At 40.4% G+C, this 17,371-nt stretch overlaps 1 protein-coding gene across 1 annotated transcript; it reads left to right on the top strand.

Moving 5' to 3' along the window:
- Positions 1 to 2,455: 2,455 nt before the first annotated feature.
- Positions 2,456 to 16,563, top strand: adgrf3b (adhesion G protein-coupled receptor F3b; the record flags this gene model as incomplete). Its single annotated transcript, XM_079255163.1, has 9 exons — positions 2,456 to 2,585; positions 3,644 to 3,696; positions 3,801 to 3,862; positions 5,708 to 5,844; positions 7,367 to 7,597; positions 8,061 to 8,203; positions 12,355 to 12,534; positions 13,292 to 14,596; positions 16,510 to 16,563. 9 exons carry the CDS (start codon positions 2,456 to 2,458, stop codon positions 16,561 to 16,563), a joined length of 2,295 nt encoding a protein of 764 aa, XP_079111289.1.
- Between the last annotated feature and the right edge of the window lie 808 nt (positions 16,564 to 17,371).

Below are 17,371 nucleotides of genomic sequence, written 5' to 3'. Positions count from 1 at the left end.
TTGTCCTGTGTTGTTAGCATGGAAGAAGTGGGGGGGGGGGGGGGGGGGGGGGGTTCTTGATGGAGCAGGAATAACAGCGTTGACAACTTGTAACTCTTTTATTGATGTCCCGAACCAATAATAGTACAAAGCCACTCAGTACTGGCCGGGTATTAAAGTCACTCTTCCTCTCACATCGGTAGAAGTAGAAAAAAGAAAATATAAAACTGTCATAACTCACAACTACTCTCTTGTTCCCCCCCTTTCACTTCCAGTCTCACTGGGTTAGTTCTCTGCCTGTTCCTCTAGCCCCCCTGCTGTTATGGAATGGGCTACTTAAGCTGGCAACGCCTGCTAATTCGTTACCTCTTTTTTCTTGTATCTGCCCACCCTGCCACAGAGCTACTGTTCAACAGATAAAAGGAAGGTTGGAAACCTATTTATTTTTTTCCTATGAGGGCTGCACATTGGCATAGTGGTTACAGCCTATGACCTCACAGCAAGGAAGTTGCTGGTTTGCGCCTCAGCTCAGGGGGAGGTTCAAATAATGGCCATTCTGTGTGGAGTTTGCATGTTCTTTCAATGTATATGTCTGTACAATATGGGTACTCCAACTTCCTCCCACTGTCCAAAGACACACCTGTTAGGGTAGGAGTGAGGAGTGAGTCTCTGTCTTGGAACTGTGCTGGACTGACGATTTGTCCAGGGTGTACCCCACCTCTTGCCAGCTAATTGCTGGGACAGACTTCAACTTACCTGCAACCCAGATTTGAACTAAGTGGTCCAAAAAAATAGATAGATGGATAAATACGTATGTTTCTCTTAAAAAAAAAATGTAATGCCCCCTGTCTAATTTGTTTATGTATTAGGTCTGGTGTGAGTGGACGATTTAAGGCAGCAGCTTTATTATCATCAGGCTACCGTCTGTTTCATAAAGCAGACTCTGTCTGGAGTCAAAGCAGTTACAGAGTAAAAAAAAGTTTGTTGCAAATTCAATGAAATTTGGACCGTTTACATTTTTATAAAATAAATTGTTTTGTTTAAAAGGGAGAAAATAAAGGTTTTAGCAGACGAAGTCATTTTGGCGAAAAAATTGGCCACAGAACAAATGTGGTTGCCGACCCCTGACTGACGACCCCTAGCTGCCGACACCTGGCTGCCAACCCCTAGCTGCCGACACCTGGCTGCCAACCCCTAGCTGCCGACCCCTAGCTGCTGACCCCTGGCTGCCAACCCCTAGCTGCCGACACCTGGCTGCCGACCCCTAGCTGCCGACCCCTAGCTGCCGGACCTCTAGATGCCAACCCCTTGCTGCCGACCCCTTGCTGCTGACCCCTTGCTGCCGACCCCTGGCTGCCGACCTCTAGATGCCAAACCCTAGCTGCCGACCCCTTGCTGCCGACCCCTAGCTGCCGACCTCTAGATGCCGACACCTGGCTGCCAACCCCTAGCTGCCGACCCCTTGCTGCTGACCCCTAGCTGCCGACCTCTAGATGCCAACCCCTAGCTGCCAACCCCTTGCTGCCGACCCCTAGCTGCCGACCCCTAGCTGCCGACACCTGGCTGCCAACCCCTAGCTGCCGACCCCTAGCTGCCGACCCCTGGCTGCCAACCCCTAGCTGCCGACACCTGGCTGCCGACCCCTAGCTGCCGACCTCTAGATGCCAACCCCTAGCTGCCAACCCCTTGCTGCCGACCCCTAGCTGCCGACCCCTAGCTGCCGACACCTGGCTGCCAACCCCTAGCTGCCGACCCCTAGCTGCCGACCCCTGGCTGCCAACCCCTAGCTGCCGACACCTGGCTGCCGACCCCTAGCTGCCGACCCCTAGCTGCCGGACCTCTAGATGCCAACCCCTTGCTGCTGACCCCTTGCTGCCGACCCCTGGCTGCCGACCTCTAGATGCCAACCCCTAGCTGCCGACCCCTTGCTTTCGACCCCTGGCTGCCGACCCCTAGCTGCCGACCCCTAGCTGCCGACCCCTTGCTGCCGACCCCTTGCTGCCGACCCCTGGCTGCCGACCCCTGGCTGCCGACCCCTAGCTGGCGACCCCTGGCCGCCGACCCCTGGCCGCCGACCCCTGGCCGCCGACCCCTGGCTGCCGACCCCTTGCTGCCGACCCCTTGCTTCCGACCTCTAGATGCCAACCCCTAGCTGCCGACCCCTTGCTGCCGACCCCTGGCTGCCGACCCCTAGCTGCCGACCCCTAGCTGCCGACCCCTGGCCGCCGACCCCTGGCCGCCGACCCCTGGCTGCCAACCCCTTGCTGCCGACCCCTTGCTTCCGACCTCTAGATGCCAACCCCTAGCTGCCGACCCCTTGCTGCCGACCCCTGGCTGCCGACCCCTAGCTGCCGACCCCTTGCTGCCGACCCCTGGCTGCCAACCCCTGGTCACTGTAGAACTGTACTTTCCAACTGGCTGAAGCTGCAGCCTCATAGTGTTTGTTGCTGCTGCAGATATCTACGTTTCTGAGCTAATGGTGGAAAGCAACGTCACATTGGATGCTCAGACTGTCCTTTCGAGTTGGAACACATCCGAGTCTATCAAAGTGGATCATGAGGGAAAAGTTCATGATGTGAAGATTGTAAGCAAAGAACTGGTCGCAGGTATGTCTTTACAAACTGTCTCCTCTTTCAGATTACCAATTCAAAGAGTTGTTTTGGAATGTGATTAGGGAAGTTATTATTATTATTATGTTTAATTATCTTGGACCCATATCTCTTTTCAGAGTGTCTGGTTGTCGGGGATGACTACAACTGCAGCTGCTCTATGAATTATCATTGGAGCAATGAAGTGTGCTACAATTATAACTGCTGTCGTGACACTCCATGTGAAAAAAACGTGTCTTTCGTCACACCTGTCTGCGTTGCTAAATCCAATGGTAACATTCCTGATGGTTACTAATGCCACTATGCTGATGGGTTTTTTCTTTTCTTTTCTTTATTAAAAGGACGTAGTGTGAGAATTACTCCCATTTAACACTTAAATTGTGTAGTGCATTAAAATGAATAATGCATTCTAGCACCTCACCTTTTGGAACACCTACTGCAACAATGGTAGACGATGTGGTTTCATAACTATTGCAAACTGCATCACATTATTAGTGCAAGTATCGCAGTGTATCGGCCAACAAAACCCCTGCTGGTGTATTTTGGCCAGAGCCACTGTTATACTGCCATGGTAACAATCAACACTGTCCAGCAATGAAAAAGTTTACTTTATGCTAATTAGGCAGTATAGTTGACCTGCTTAACGAGGAGAAAGCTGCAACTTCAGCTGTTCTTGAGCTGTTTCCACCTGGGGAAGAATACTGTGCTGCTACTACACATGTTGCTCCTGCATTTATCTTTGATCTTTCTGTCACTGTCCGCTGGCTCACAGGGAAGACACGTTCTTATTGCACGTTGGCGCTATTTGTCCCTTACCGGCAGCTGTAGTTTCAAGATGGCGCTTTCCTACCAACTTACCGGTCATATGTGTAAACAATTATAAAACTCTTTGCTAATGAGAATGTGTCAGCTTATTAGCAGATTAAAATACACTAATTATAACACAAAGAAAAGCAGATATTGATTTGGTCAGTAAACTACAGAAAATGTTACACAATTTCCCTTTTTAAGGTTTTTATAGAAGTTAAACTTCTACTAATGTTTGTAACCAACAGTCACCATCAATGGATCAATATACACATCAAGCAGCACGGTTGATACGGCAAAGGTATCACTAACTTCCCGTGATAATTAACCTACACTATACTTTTTCAAATATGAAATTATCACTGTCACATGTATTTAAAATAATCTTTTTTTTTCTTTTTAAAGGTTCAAGAAGCCTTTAATGGTCTTAATGGCGTGACTGTTCCTGCTACTCTAACTGATCCAAGGTGCTGTGCATCACAAATACTCAACTTATAAATGCATTGTATTATTTTGTTTGTTTGTTTAGTTGCTATTTATTTATTGAAGTTATTTAATTATATATATATTTGCTTAGCAAATAATGGTGTCACATATTTAACCATATGCAAAACATCAGTATATTTATATTCAACCTTTATTTACACACAGAAACAGTCTTATTTGAAGAGAGGCCTATTTTGCATCCGACAAAACATTTAGATGGAGTTAGAGACAGCTCCACGAATATGGAACATTATTTAGAGTTCACTTAAAATAAAAAAAAAAAAAGGTTCTAAACTAAGATTAAAGCGCACTAAGCGCACTTTAAAAAGGCTTTATCCAGTCTTATGAGAATAATTTTAAATTCCCTCATCGTTGACAGTGTTAGATCTTTATCCTGTTCCAAGCTGAAGAAGCAGAGTAAAGATCTGTTCATGACCAACACAGAAGACAGAAGAACGGTCAGTTTGGTCTATTTTCAGGGGGCTAAGCTATCTGTCACTTCAGGCAGAAAAATACCACCAGAAATTGCAGCGTAGTGTTGAGTTGTACAGCTGACACACAACCTGCGGCAGGAACAAGCTAACAAGAAGGAGAGGAACAGGAAGAAGAGGACAAAAATGAAAAGTACCCAAAGAAGACATGAATAAGTTAGGGAGAACAAAAAAAAAAAAACAGGAAAAAAAGAAAAAAAAAGGTGACTTTATTCCTCTACTTCTTCTGCTGTTTTTAGACGGTTGTGAACAACTTTAAAGCATTATGACACCAGTCTTGATGGATGTATAAATTTTAGGATTTTAGTTTTTTATACCTAGTTACCACTCTGGGGACGCCGGCATCGTCGGCGATGCCTGGGACCATGTTATTTAATCGAGCATAGCTTTCGAACTATAAAAGGTAGAAACATACTTTTTTTCCCCTCTTAATCGGGAGACTCTGGGCTTGCAGGCGGTAGTTTCAGCATCACTGTAGCCCATTCATAAATCATACAGTGTTGTGTCAGAATAGGTGTTCCAATCGGAGCCTTTGTCTTTGGCATATGACACGTGTTTGTCCAATCAGAGCCGATGACGCCTCAGGAAACGCCTCCAAACAGTGTCAATCACTCTGCATCGGTGTCATTAGCAGTCGGATAGCTGCCTTCTGTATTTACAAGTCCGATAAATGATGAAAACAACAGCTTTTACGCACGCATACCATGCGTAATTGCTCAAACAAACATTTGCATTACTCAAGTAGTTTATTTCAACATAAACGACACGACGGCGCCGTAACAGATGTATAACTTGGTAACAGATACAGAGTGTGCAGCTGACAGTGATTTCAGAAAGCTGCGGTGCTTCAGTCCCCTTCAGTATCTTTAGTCATGCTTCGAAATTATAATACTTTATAATTATAATAAGCAAAGGAGCCTTATTTACACAGCTATTTATGATATTTCAATTCAAAATAATAAAAAAAAGCAAGTATAGGACATTATGGGGCATTGAAAGGTGGTGTTTATTAGCATTTAAACTAATAAAAAGTCAGGCGAGGTTTATTTCTCTAAAATACCTTTGGTTCCCAGAGGGTTAAAATACTGTGAAAATATGCACTCACCACTGCATAAATATAGTATATAGGTACAATTTTAAGGTTGTAGTTTATTAAAACTATTTAATTTTATTCCAAAAAATTGTTTGCTTGCACATGGTGTGCTTTTATATACAACGCCAATCCCACTGTAGGAACATTTTGATGCAAACATTCACTTTGCATATCTATCATTACAGATTTAATTTTATCAACATACTTATATTAACAATTTATATTTTTATGATCTTCTCCAGACCCACTCCAGATGAGACCTACATCACAGACTTTGAGGCAGCGCTCAGTGTCAGACTAAACACCTCTAAACTTCAAGAAATCATAGATACCCTGAAAAGTACTTTGAGTGCGACTGGCATTTATGTTGATACTCGAGGTACGTGCAAGTGTTATTGTTTTCATTTAATTTGATTTCTTGTTAACTACACTTAATGGTTGTACATATAGTTGACGACTACGGTTGTGCTCAAATTTATTCATATCCTTTCAGGAAAGGGTAAAAAAAAAACAAAAAAAAACAAGGAAAAAAAACAGCTGCCTGTAAAATAAGCTGAAATTGACTAAAGTAATAATAAATAAAAATTTTATGAAAATCATGGCATTATTTTCTAATTCTGGTTTCAATAGAAATTTTTTTTTTAAAAAGCAAACAAATAAGATAGTTTATTACATATTACATCTCTCATAAAGTAATATTTAGTTGAACAATCCTTTAATGTTTCCGCTCCAGTCAGGTGTTTTCTGTTTCTCTCAGTCAGACTTCTGCACCTGTTGGCAGGTATTTTGTCCCACTGTTCAACAGAAAAGTGCTCTAATTTGTCCAGGACCAATTTGTTTGTTCGTTTTGTTTTTCTTTCTTCAACTCAATTGAATGAAAAAACAGTGTCTTAAATTACTTATTATATTTTTGCAAATTTTTAGTGAAGTCTCCAGTTTTTTGAGTGACCGTTGTAAATTCAGCCTTTTCTTTAATGAAAGGGTATGAAAACATATGAGCACAACTGTATGTTATTTTGGAAATACACCGTTGTTGCCCAATCCCATTTCTTCTTTTTACTCCTTCCGCTTGCTTTTTTCCTGGCATTTGACAGGTATCTTTGATAACTGGACAGCACCCAAACTGATGACAGCAAACTAAGATACTACATCTGACCTATTTGTTTCATTTAATGGCTTGTGGGCATATTTCTCTTTAGTACAACAAAAGAATGAAAGGAGCCATTGTGTGATGTTTTGATGTTGTAAAACACACTCGGAAGGCTTTGCAGACTAACATTAGCTGCATTAGCAACATTAGCTAACTAGCTAACATAAGCAGTTTGCAATAATTTAATGATTTTAACAGCAGCCCCACAATGAACAGGAAATAACCGTATATACATGGTCAGAAATTGGAAAGCAGTTTTAAAATCATTTTTAAAACCTTACGTTTAGGGGTGCCCTACCTTCCTAACCTCATTTAAAGTGCGGTCCTGTGCCATCTTCATTTAGAGGATTCGGTCGCCTTTACCTTTAGCTGTTCTCCTCTACCAAAAGAGAATTGAGTCCTTTTCTTAACATGAACACACAACCTATTTGTTAAGTCAAGTATCTTGTCTCTGCTGTCTGCTCAGACATTTGGGCCAAAGTTTTGGATATTTTGTAATTTTGCTGTTGTAAAAAAAATATATATATATTGTGTGGAATTTATTGTTTTTTCTAAAAGAAAATTTAAATCTTAAATTTGTTTAGTTTGGGCTTTTAGATGTGACTATTCAGAAGTATTAACTTGGAATATGATCAAAATCTGACAAAAGCTAAATTCTTGTGAATGTTTGGTTATCATTTACCAAGCTAGAAGGCACTGAGGAATGTTCTGAGATAACATGCTAAAAACATGTCACCTTTTGTTTACACAGGAATGGTCACCCTACATGGTCCGAATGATACAGTACACTATGAGACTGAGCAAAAACTTAATTGCACATTTGAGGAGGCCACAGACAGCGCTGGCTGGAATCTGACCAAAACGAATGAACGCTTTGAGCTCAACAATGGTTTGCAGGTTTCGCTCAACCCTTTCTGCGCCACAGACGAAGTCAAATCTTGTATTGAAGTTACGCTCCGCAAGGTGACGGGCGTCTGGGCAGGTACGTGTGAACCCTTTATCATGACTATTTTTGGTTGAAATAAAGATTTAAGATTTGTTAGGTTTTGTTTCCAAGTTATGAGCATAAACTTACTGGACACTGACGTTCCCATTGGCAATGTGTGGCAAACTCTGGTGAAACACAGGGGGGTTCTTAGTTCACTTACAAGTGAACACTGGTGCAGATTGTCTGCAGTGTGGAAGCCAACAAATTGTCCAGGAAGTACATTATATCAGTCCTATTCTTAGCAAAGCAGGTTAGATTATATACATTGTTGTTACTTTCAAATGTTTTGTAAGACTGTGGATGCTGATTGAGGAAGAAAACTATTTATCCTGACTGCTCACTTATATTTATTCTCGGATATTAATTGTCTTTGCAGTTAATTTGTGTTTTAGCACAATGACACTGATGAGTCATTTATGAGAGTTTAAAGCATAATTTATCTGTATATTCCCAACAGGCACATATGAGTGTGGGTTTACGACTGGGACTGTCAGGCATACAGCCCGAACTGAGCTGCGAGTGGCTCTCCTGCCAGATGAAATCAAGCTGACGGTCAGCCCACTCACAGTAGACTGTTCTACAGGGACCACTGATTCCCCGGTAACGGCCACTGTACAAATCCCAGTAACAAAGGAGAAATATGATTACTGGTGGGCCCACAATCAATTGGCAAAGAAAGAAACAGGTTATTAAAACTCCATGTTTTTCACATAACTACAAACATCCTGCTTTAATCTTACTGACTCAAATGCATCAAATACCTGCAAACTGTACAAACAGTGGTGGAAAAAAGTTCTTAGATAAAAATTTTACACAATTTCAGACGTCTCAGTTTGAAATATTTTCAAATAAAAATTGTTTTGCTTGTAAAGGCTTTTGAAAAGGATTTTTTACTTTACTATTTTGGTTTTGAGTGGACTAAAAAAGTTGCACTTGAAGACCCAATAGAAGAGGCTAACTTGTTTTACATCCTGGGCGAACACCTCGTGTTGTGGTCTGCCGTTTGAGACCCCCCCACCCTCCTCCACCTCTCGCTTTTTACAGCTGCTGACTGTGAAGCAACTTTCTCACCAGCAGCAGGTGAGATGTGTCCCGCCACAGAAAAGGGGACATGTATTCCCAAAATTTGACATGGAAATGGGTGGAAATTAAACATTTTCTTTTGCTCCCCTACGCTGCAGTGCACACACACACACACACACACTGCCGCCCCTCATCAATTGCTGTACAGGGTGGCTTCCCATGTCGCTCATTTAAAATACCGCCACTGTCTAAGACTGATTTTTAATGCAATATTTCACAAATACATGTGGCATCTGAGAGCTTTTTTCCACCACTGCACACGGTACTTCGACAAACAACCCAAAGGTTAATCAGTCATGTTTTTTACAGGAAGCAGCTCCTCTATAACTGAAGAGATTAAGGTTAACTGCACGGAAAAGAAGCAACCATACAGCCTAACCATCATTTTTAAGAACAAAGTGGAACAAAAGAAAAATGCTAGTGTGGACATTCCAGTGCTTTATGGTACTATTTATTTTTCATCATATTTAGTAACTTTGACTTCTACTTACCTGCACTGTATCATAGCTCTGAAACATTTCCACTGACTTTTCTCGTATCAATCACTGACTCCCACATCAATCTCTGTTCTCTTTCTGTTTTTTAAGCTGGATCAAAATTCTGTGAGGAAGAAATTTTGGATGGACAAATGTGGCCAAAAAGCCCAATTGCATCAACAGTTGTTAATCAGTCGTGTCCAGTGGACAGAGTTGGGTATAAATCCCGCACTTGTGGCAACAACTCCCAGTGGCTGGAAGTGTTCCCTAACTGCATCAGCCAAGACCTGAAGAAAGTTACAACCGCAGCTGATGTGAGTTTTGCTTTATCTTTTAATGCACAGCTCAAACCATAAAGTTTTTCTGATGTTTTTTGACCAAATGAAAGAAAAAAAACAAGACGTGTCAGGATCTGAAGTTAGATTTGACTAAAAATTAGCATTTAATCTGTGATATGAAAAATACATAACTGATGGTTTGTGTTTAAGTTACTGGTACAGGATGAGAAACAGTGTTTTCCAACTCTAATAATAGACATAACCATTTCATTACAAAGTCTGAGCTGCATAATGTGTTGCTATAAACAGTGAAAGAAAATTTAGCAGTTAAAGGAGAAACATGGTCATTCTGAACGGCCCCATATTTTGCAAAATGCACTTATTAAAGGTTTTCTAATGGTCATATGTGTCACCATATCATGTGTGCAAGGCCCAAAAATAAGAAACTTCTATTTCTCTCACTGGATAGCACCAATTTTTAGCAAATGTGGGTTTAAACAGGTGAGTCTGAGATTTTATCTTTTTGTGACGTCCACAAGGGAAATAAACACTCCTCCTGGTAGTGGATACTGCCATGGATCCATCTCCCTGGCTAAGCCAGCCCAAAGCCCTCAATATACCAGTACTCAGTTAAAAAATTGGTTCCAAACAAACCTGCACTGTCAGACTCTAAAGACAACGGCGATCTGATCACTGATGGTGAATAAAAAATAAACATACTATTGCTGGTCATACATGTTTTCCATCCATCCATTTTCTGAACCGCTTGTTCCAATGAAGGGGTTACGGGGGAAGCTGGAGTCTATCTCAGCATTTATTGGGCAAGAGGCAGGGGCACCCTGGACATGTTGCTAGTAGTATGTAGTAGTAGAAGTATGTAGTTACTTTGTGTTATTATGTTAATGTTGATGCAAGTGACATGTTTGATGATAGATTAGATAAGTGTCACCAGCAGAACCACTTTGTATATTTTTGAAGGGAAATATTCACATGCGCTAGCAAGTATTTACTGAAGATCAGACATGATGGTCATCATTACTTTCTGCTGAATGTCAATACAACTTGATTTTCTGAAGTTAAATAATGGGGTTGTAAAAGTTGGTTTCACGTGACCAGTAAGGTCTGCCATGTTGTAGCATGTAATGTCCCAGCAGTATGAACGGCGCTTCATGTCGAAGGCACAGTGCATACAGAACTGAAGATTCCCTTCAGACACCATGTTCATGCTGAGACCAAAGGATTCAATGTAAATGTCTCATTGAGAAACAACTTGTCTTAATGCTGGGGTAGCTAATCTTTACTCTGGGTGAAGTGGTTCCTCGTCCTGATAGTAGTCTATACATTTTGCAATCATGAACAATAAGAAATATAGTTAGACCCCTCAGTTTACTATAAATCTGTAAAAACTCTGACCAATCCAAGCGTTTGGACCAAAATGGAGTTGTTCATTTCTTAGCTGCTTCTCCCGGCTCCCCTCCTTCCCCTCCAGCAGCGCATACCTGATAGCCACACCCTGCATATAAACAGCGTGTTAGAATGAAACTACAAAGTAGTGAAGAAGAAACTTGGAAGGCAAACATGGCTGAGAAAATGCAGGAAGGATTTCCCAACCTGGCTCGGTTTATTTGCCTCCTTCTGCTAAACAGCCGAGAAAGAAAAAATCATTGGTGGAAAAAGCTTCAGCTGCAATGTGGGGGGTTGGGGCAGGCAGCTGGGCGTGTCTCAAACAGATTATTGATTGAAGCGGGAGGAGTCAAGACAAGGTACCACTTTCAAATCTTGCCAGCTCCCCAACATTACTTACCCCAGCTTTAATTGAAAACTAACTTTACCTGCAGCAGGTGGGATCAGCTCCAGCGGGCACTAAAAAAAAAGTTAAACAACAAACTTTTTTATTGGCCTAGACAACAAGACAAGGCAGTAAAGTAAATCAATTAGTTTTCAGTTTGCATAATGAAATGATAATAAAACTTGTTGAACTGATGGATGTCAGAGTTCCTGTCTGCTGCTCCTGAATTGAGAATAAAAATGACTGTAACAGCGAAATTAACTACAGAATATAAATGCAGAAGAGCTGTAAGCACACAGAATGAGCTAATACCAACAAATTAGCAAATATCATTGGTGCTTGTGATAGCCACCCCCATGTGATGACTGAGTGATTAATTATTTAATATAGATGATCATCCATCCTGCAACGCTCTATAAATGTAAGGCTGTAAAACAATCAGAAAGAAGGAGAATTAAGTGTTTTTGGTTAATTCGGTTCACTGCTGTGATAAAACACCTATATTCCAAAAGTCAGTTTCTCCTGCAAAGATAATGCCAAATTCAGATTTTTCATATGACATGTAGGCTGTGAACTTTGTTGTTCATGAATTAATGTGTTAAAAACTAAGTTGCTAATTTTACAGATTTATCCCTCATTTAATGGTTTACTTTTGAAAGGTCTGGTAAAAATCACTCATTTAATTTATAAATGTTGACTATATATTTTTTGACAAATATCTGGCAAACACCAGAAACGATCTTTTATGTGAAATGGCTCAGTCTAACTATTTGGCTAAACACAATTTAAAGAAAGAAATAAACAGCAGCTGTAACTCAGGAGGAAGAGCGTTCATCTTATAACTCCAAGGTTGGGGGGTCGACTCCAGGCTTCCCCTGACTGTGTGCTGAAGTGTCCCTGGGCAAGATACTGAACCCTAAGTTGCCTCCCGAAGGGCCTATAGGGCTATATATATGTCGCTTTGGATAAAAGTGTCTGCTAAATGACAAATGAATAGTTTAGATATTTTATACAGATTGTGTTATGAGAGTTATTTTAATTAAGTTGATACGTGTTGACCTGAAACTTGTGACTATTTGTATAATCACATTTTGTCCCTTTTCGATTGTTCTTGTTGTTTTCTAGTATTTCTTGGATGGACTTGGAGCAACCAACTCAGTGGCTAAAGATATATTTGAAGGAATTACAAACAGCTCCCAATCAAGTTCAGGCTCTGAGATTGCGGACATCGGGGCTTCCATTGACATCGTAGACACGATGGCCAGGGCATCACAAAATATTTCCTTGCAAGAGGAAGTCTTTCCTGTAAGTTTGTGTACATTTTATTGTAATACATTCAGAGTTTTGAGCTTCGCGGGTCATGCTAGATCTTGCTAGCATCTATTTGAAAGTATCTAAAGATGAAGTCGTTTTTACACTAAACCTTTAACCTGTTAACCAACAGGGGCCTGCTCCCCAGCCATTGCCTTTCCATTACAGTTTTTAGAAAACTGATTGTTATATTTCTAAAGTTTTTACTAATTACATCTCATTTGATGATGTGCAAATGCAAAAAAAAAGTGTTTCCATAACAGTTTTGTGATATACTTTCAAATAACACGTCTCAAAAACCACCTCATACCTATTTTCGGGTTATTTGAGAGCTTTTTTTTTTTAGATTCAGGCATTTCTATTAGCAGTTTGGATTTGGACAGTGAAGTTCAGTGTATGTTTATAGCTATTGGAAAAGCAGCTATTGTCTTTTTTTGGAAATACTAGCTTGCTATAAAATTCTTTTAGTTGTCATGTGAACTCATTGTTGGTCCAGGGTTCACAAGATGTCAAATAGTGTTGTTCTGTCCAAGGTCAAAGTGTCACAAAGTTATACTAAAAAGCAACCCCAAAGGATATGTGGTGTGTCTGACAGGAGCTTTTTCTCAAAAGTTGTTCTGCAAAATCCCATTAGATGTAATTATTTTCCAGCTAGTGACTGCTATGATTCCATTTTAGTTGCCTTTTTTTTTTTTTTTTTTTTTACTATTTCTAACTTTAACCCTTATTTTCATTTCAAATTCCATTTTAGAAATTTGTTGACGCTGCAAGCAACATGTTGAACTCAAACTGGACTGGGGTAAACGACACAATTCGTCACAAAATGTCCTCAATATACCTCGATTCAGTGGAAAATCTAGTGAAGAACATCAACGTCAACCAGAGCACTGGATTCAACAGCACCAACTTAGACCTTCGATTCTGCGAAGGTGTTTCCTGCAATGTGTCGGCATTCGACATCGGTGTAAATCTTAACATGACCGATGGAACAATGAAAGTTGTGGCTGTGAAAAATCTGATGAATAAATTAAGAAACAACTTCCTTAAAACAGAGCAAACCAGCCTCTTACTCTCAGCCACACTGGTGAACAACACGGATTCAGAAATTGGGATTAAACTGGTTTTCCCCAAAGAGGACCTAAGCACCAGGAAACGTTACTGTGTCTACTGGGACACAGGAAAAGGAGACTGGTCAGATAAAGGGTGCACTGTGAACACTACTGATGAAAACAACACAGTCTGTGAATGCAACCACCTGACTTCATTCTCTGTCCTCATGGCCAAGAGCGATATATCCACTGATGACCTGGACATACTTACCAAGGTGGGCATTATTGTGTCCATTTGCTCCTTGGTCATCTTTCTTGTCATTGAATATCTTGTGTGGCCGGCTGTGATTAAGACCAACCTTTCGCATTTCCGTCACACAGCTGTAGTGAACATTGCCGTATTCCGCTTGCTAGCAGACTGCAGTTTTTTGGCTTCTTCATCTCCAGAGGAACTCAGTACCAGCCTTTGCCTCACTTTTACAGTATGCAAACACCTGTTTTACTTGGCCATGTTCACCTGGATGTTATGCCTCAGTATTATGCTCGTCCACCAGCTCATCTTTGTTTTCAGCCCAGTGAGGAAACGGGTCTTCATGTTTCTCTCCAGCATTTTAGGCTATATTTTCCCAATCACGCTAGTGGCAACCAGCTATGTGTATTACAAATACACCGAGAAGGACTACTATAATAGTAAAACTTGCTGGCTGACATACGAAAGTCTCTTGGTGGGCTCCATTCATGCTTTTCTTCTCCCTGTGGGAACCATCATCTTGATAAATCTCTTTTCCATGGTAGTTGTTATTGTTACCCTGATGAAGACCTCAGTACCTGACAGCAGCAAGGCCGATGACAAAGAGACAGCCAAAAGCATCCTCAAAGTGGTGGTCCTTCTAACCCCAGTCTTTGGAGTAACATGGGTTATCGGCTTCTTTCTTCTCTTGTTGGATAACGACAACCCCATGTTCACTGCTGCCAACTACAGTTTCACCATCCTCAATTCCTTCCAGGTAACTTAAAAACACATTTCAAAACAAGCCATAAGTTGATGCTCCAACAAACTAATTCACAATAAATACTACAACATTGCAAACTACTGGAGGGCCTGGATAATGTGGCAGAATACCTTTTTATACATTTTTGTTGTAGCCATTGTTTTACCAGAAAAAGTGTGACTGAGACCAAAATATCATTGGAGCAAGTCCTGGCCCAATAAAAAAAAAACAGCAAAGTTAATTAAATTAGCAGAGAAGTGCAAATAAAATGGCAAGAAGTTTAACTCTTAAGTGTAGATCATACCTAGGCATGTGAATTGATGCATTCTTCATCCCTGTCAATTTACATAAGATGAGTCAACCAAATCTATGCTGTCTTTGTGTCATTTCACAACCAAATGTTAAAATATAAATCAAATTCATAGGAAGATTTGAAAGACATTAAATTAAGCAAAGGTTCTTTCTTTTATGTACTACTTAGACCAGGGATGTCCAAATTCAGTCCTCGAAGATCGCTGCCGTGCAACTTTTGGATGTTTCCTGCTGCAACACACCTGAATCAGACTGACTGGTCAATGTCAGTGGGCAAACTTAATAAAAAGCTGTTGAGGAAAGTTATCTATTTTGAGTCAGGTGTGTTGGAACAGGGAGATATCGAAAACCTACAGAATGGCAGCCCTTAAGGACTCGAGCTGGACATTCTTGATTTAGAGCATAATTGTGATGTGAGTCAGTAGTAATGACGAATCATGATTTATGTCTCAGCAAAGTGATTCTCGTGTTTTGGATGATTGTTTCATGACTCACACAACACTAAGCCTTACATCTGCAGTCCCCTGGCAGGGTACACGAAAATCCATACAAATCCTATATGTTCTTGCACTCCCAACCCACCCAGACACAAACATATTTTGTCAGCAACACAAATGTTACAGATTACAGTGGTTTTTCAAAGCAGTTTTGGCTGAGATTTAAATCAGTTTATAGATCTGCCGCTCTTTAAATGATCAGTGAATTCCACTGTGTATTTGCATTAAAAGAAAAGGCAAATTTCCCAAAAGTTGTGCATCAGAAAGGTACATTAAAGTTATAGATGGAGGCCATTCTGATGGATGTTACATAACTAGCAGGTCAATAGAAGTCTAAAGGCCCATTTATGCTCCCTTGTGGATGTAAATGTGAACATCCGTTTCAAATGTTGTCATATGTTGCCGCTCTAATACATCAGTGTTTGTTATACACTGTCATAGTTATCAAGACTGTTTATCAACTTGTACAGAGTTCAGAGTTTACTTCCGCATTTTGACACTGGTTGGTAGTTGTAATACACCACTATAAAATAGTTTACAGCAGTAAAAAAAAAAAACAACAGAAGAAGTAGGAGTATAAAACCACAGAGTTCTTTGCTGTTCTCAAATTTTTCTGCTTCTTCCAATGCTTTTTGTTTGGGGGTTTCTGTATCGTCTTCTACCTGTTTCTCTTCTTCCTCTCTGGTTGGTTCGTTCACCAGTTGCATGTCAGCTATATGACTCAACACTGCTCCCTCAATTTACGGTGATATAGCTCCATTTTCTGTCAAATGATAGATAGTTAAGCTCCTTGAAAATGGACCGAATTACGAGTGTAACTTATGTAGAAGACAGACAAAACTGGCCATTTGTCTGTGTAACAGTTGTGTGTGTATTTAGCATAAATAGGCTTTAAATCCAGTAAACATGCAGGGGCCATTGATGATCTTATATACTAGCCTCAAGTTTGAAAATAGTTCAAATTTTAAAAACTGGATTTCTGGAAAAACTTGAAATGATGATACTGAAATGGCTTGTTATCAAATATTTTCATGAATCATTGCACAAATAAGCCAAAGGATCTGATGGCAGATTAGCTTAACAATGCATCATACTTATGTTTCTCCTCTTCTCTTGCAGGGGCTTTTCATTTTGGTAACAGGATGTTTAGCAGAGCAAAAGGTGGGTCTTTGAGTTTAACTATGAGCATTATTACAAGCTTAATCACTGATTTAGTGGAAATAAGAAAACTGTATTACAATACATTGGTATAGAAAATCTGTAGCTTGTCAGATGATTGCATTGCATTTTACAACTTTCTTATTTCTTATCAATTTCCATCATATTATCAGGTCAGAGACGAACTGATTAGGATCATCAGGGTAAGTATTCCAGTGAAAGCTCTTCACGATTGAACTATAAAATGATGGATACAGAAGTAATTGTTTGTCTGTACCTTCAGGCAAAAATGGGACGAGGAAATGACAGTATAAACAAATCGGTTTCAACAACTTACACAAAAGACAAATGAAGGTCAGTCCTATGAAATGTCAAAAATATGCATGTCTGTGCTCAGGTGTGTTGCATCTCCACAGCAGTGTTGGGCAATTGCATTTTTTTTCAATTGCTAAAACACATTTCTTAAGAGCTTTTTTCCTTTTTCTCCAAACTGTAAGCACAAAATCCAATTTTCAAGCTACATTTGCAAAATTTCATACTGTTCCAGCACCAAACTCTCCCCTCAAAATGGTTCAATCTGTGCCTAGAATGCACACCTATTTGCAAAACAAATAACCTGTGCATACATGGGGTATTTCCATTGCATCCAGTTAAAAAATCTGTAGAAATAAAAAATTGATTTTTTTTTGTAAGTGTTACAGAAAAAGACCACTACAGTAACTAACATTTACTTTGTCTAGATATATACCAACCTGTGCTAATGGGAATTTTTGCTCTTTGAATTGCAATTACAGGGCAGTCTGTACAGCTGCACAGAACACGA

This window comes from Telmatherina bonti, assembly GCF_933228915.1.
Source record: "Telmatherina bonti genome assembly, chromosome: 16".
Lineage (NCBI taxonomy): Eukaryota > Metazoa > Chordata > Actinopteri > Atheriniformes > Telmatherinidae > Telmatherina > Telmatherina bonti.
The sequence above is the reverse complement of the archived record's forward strand: the minus strand, read 5'-3'. Positions and strand labels throughout refer to the sequence as shown.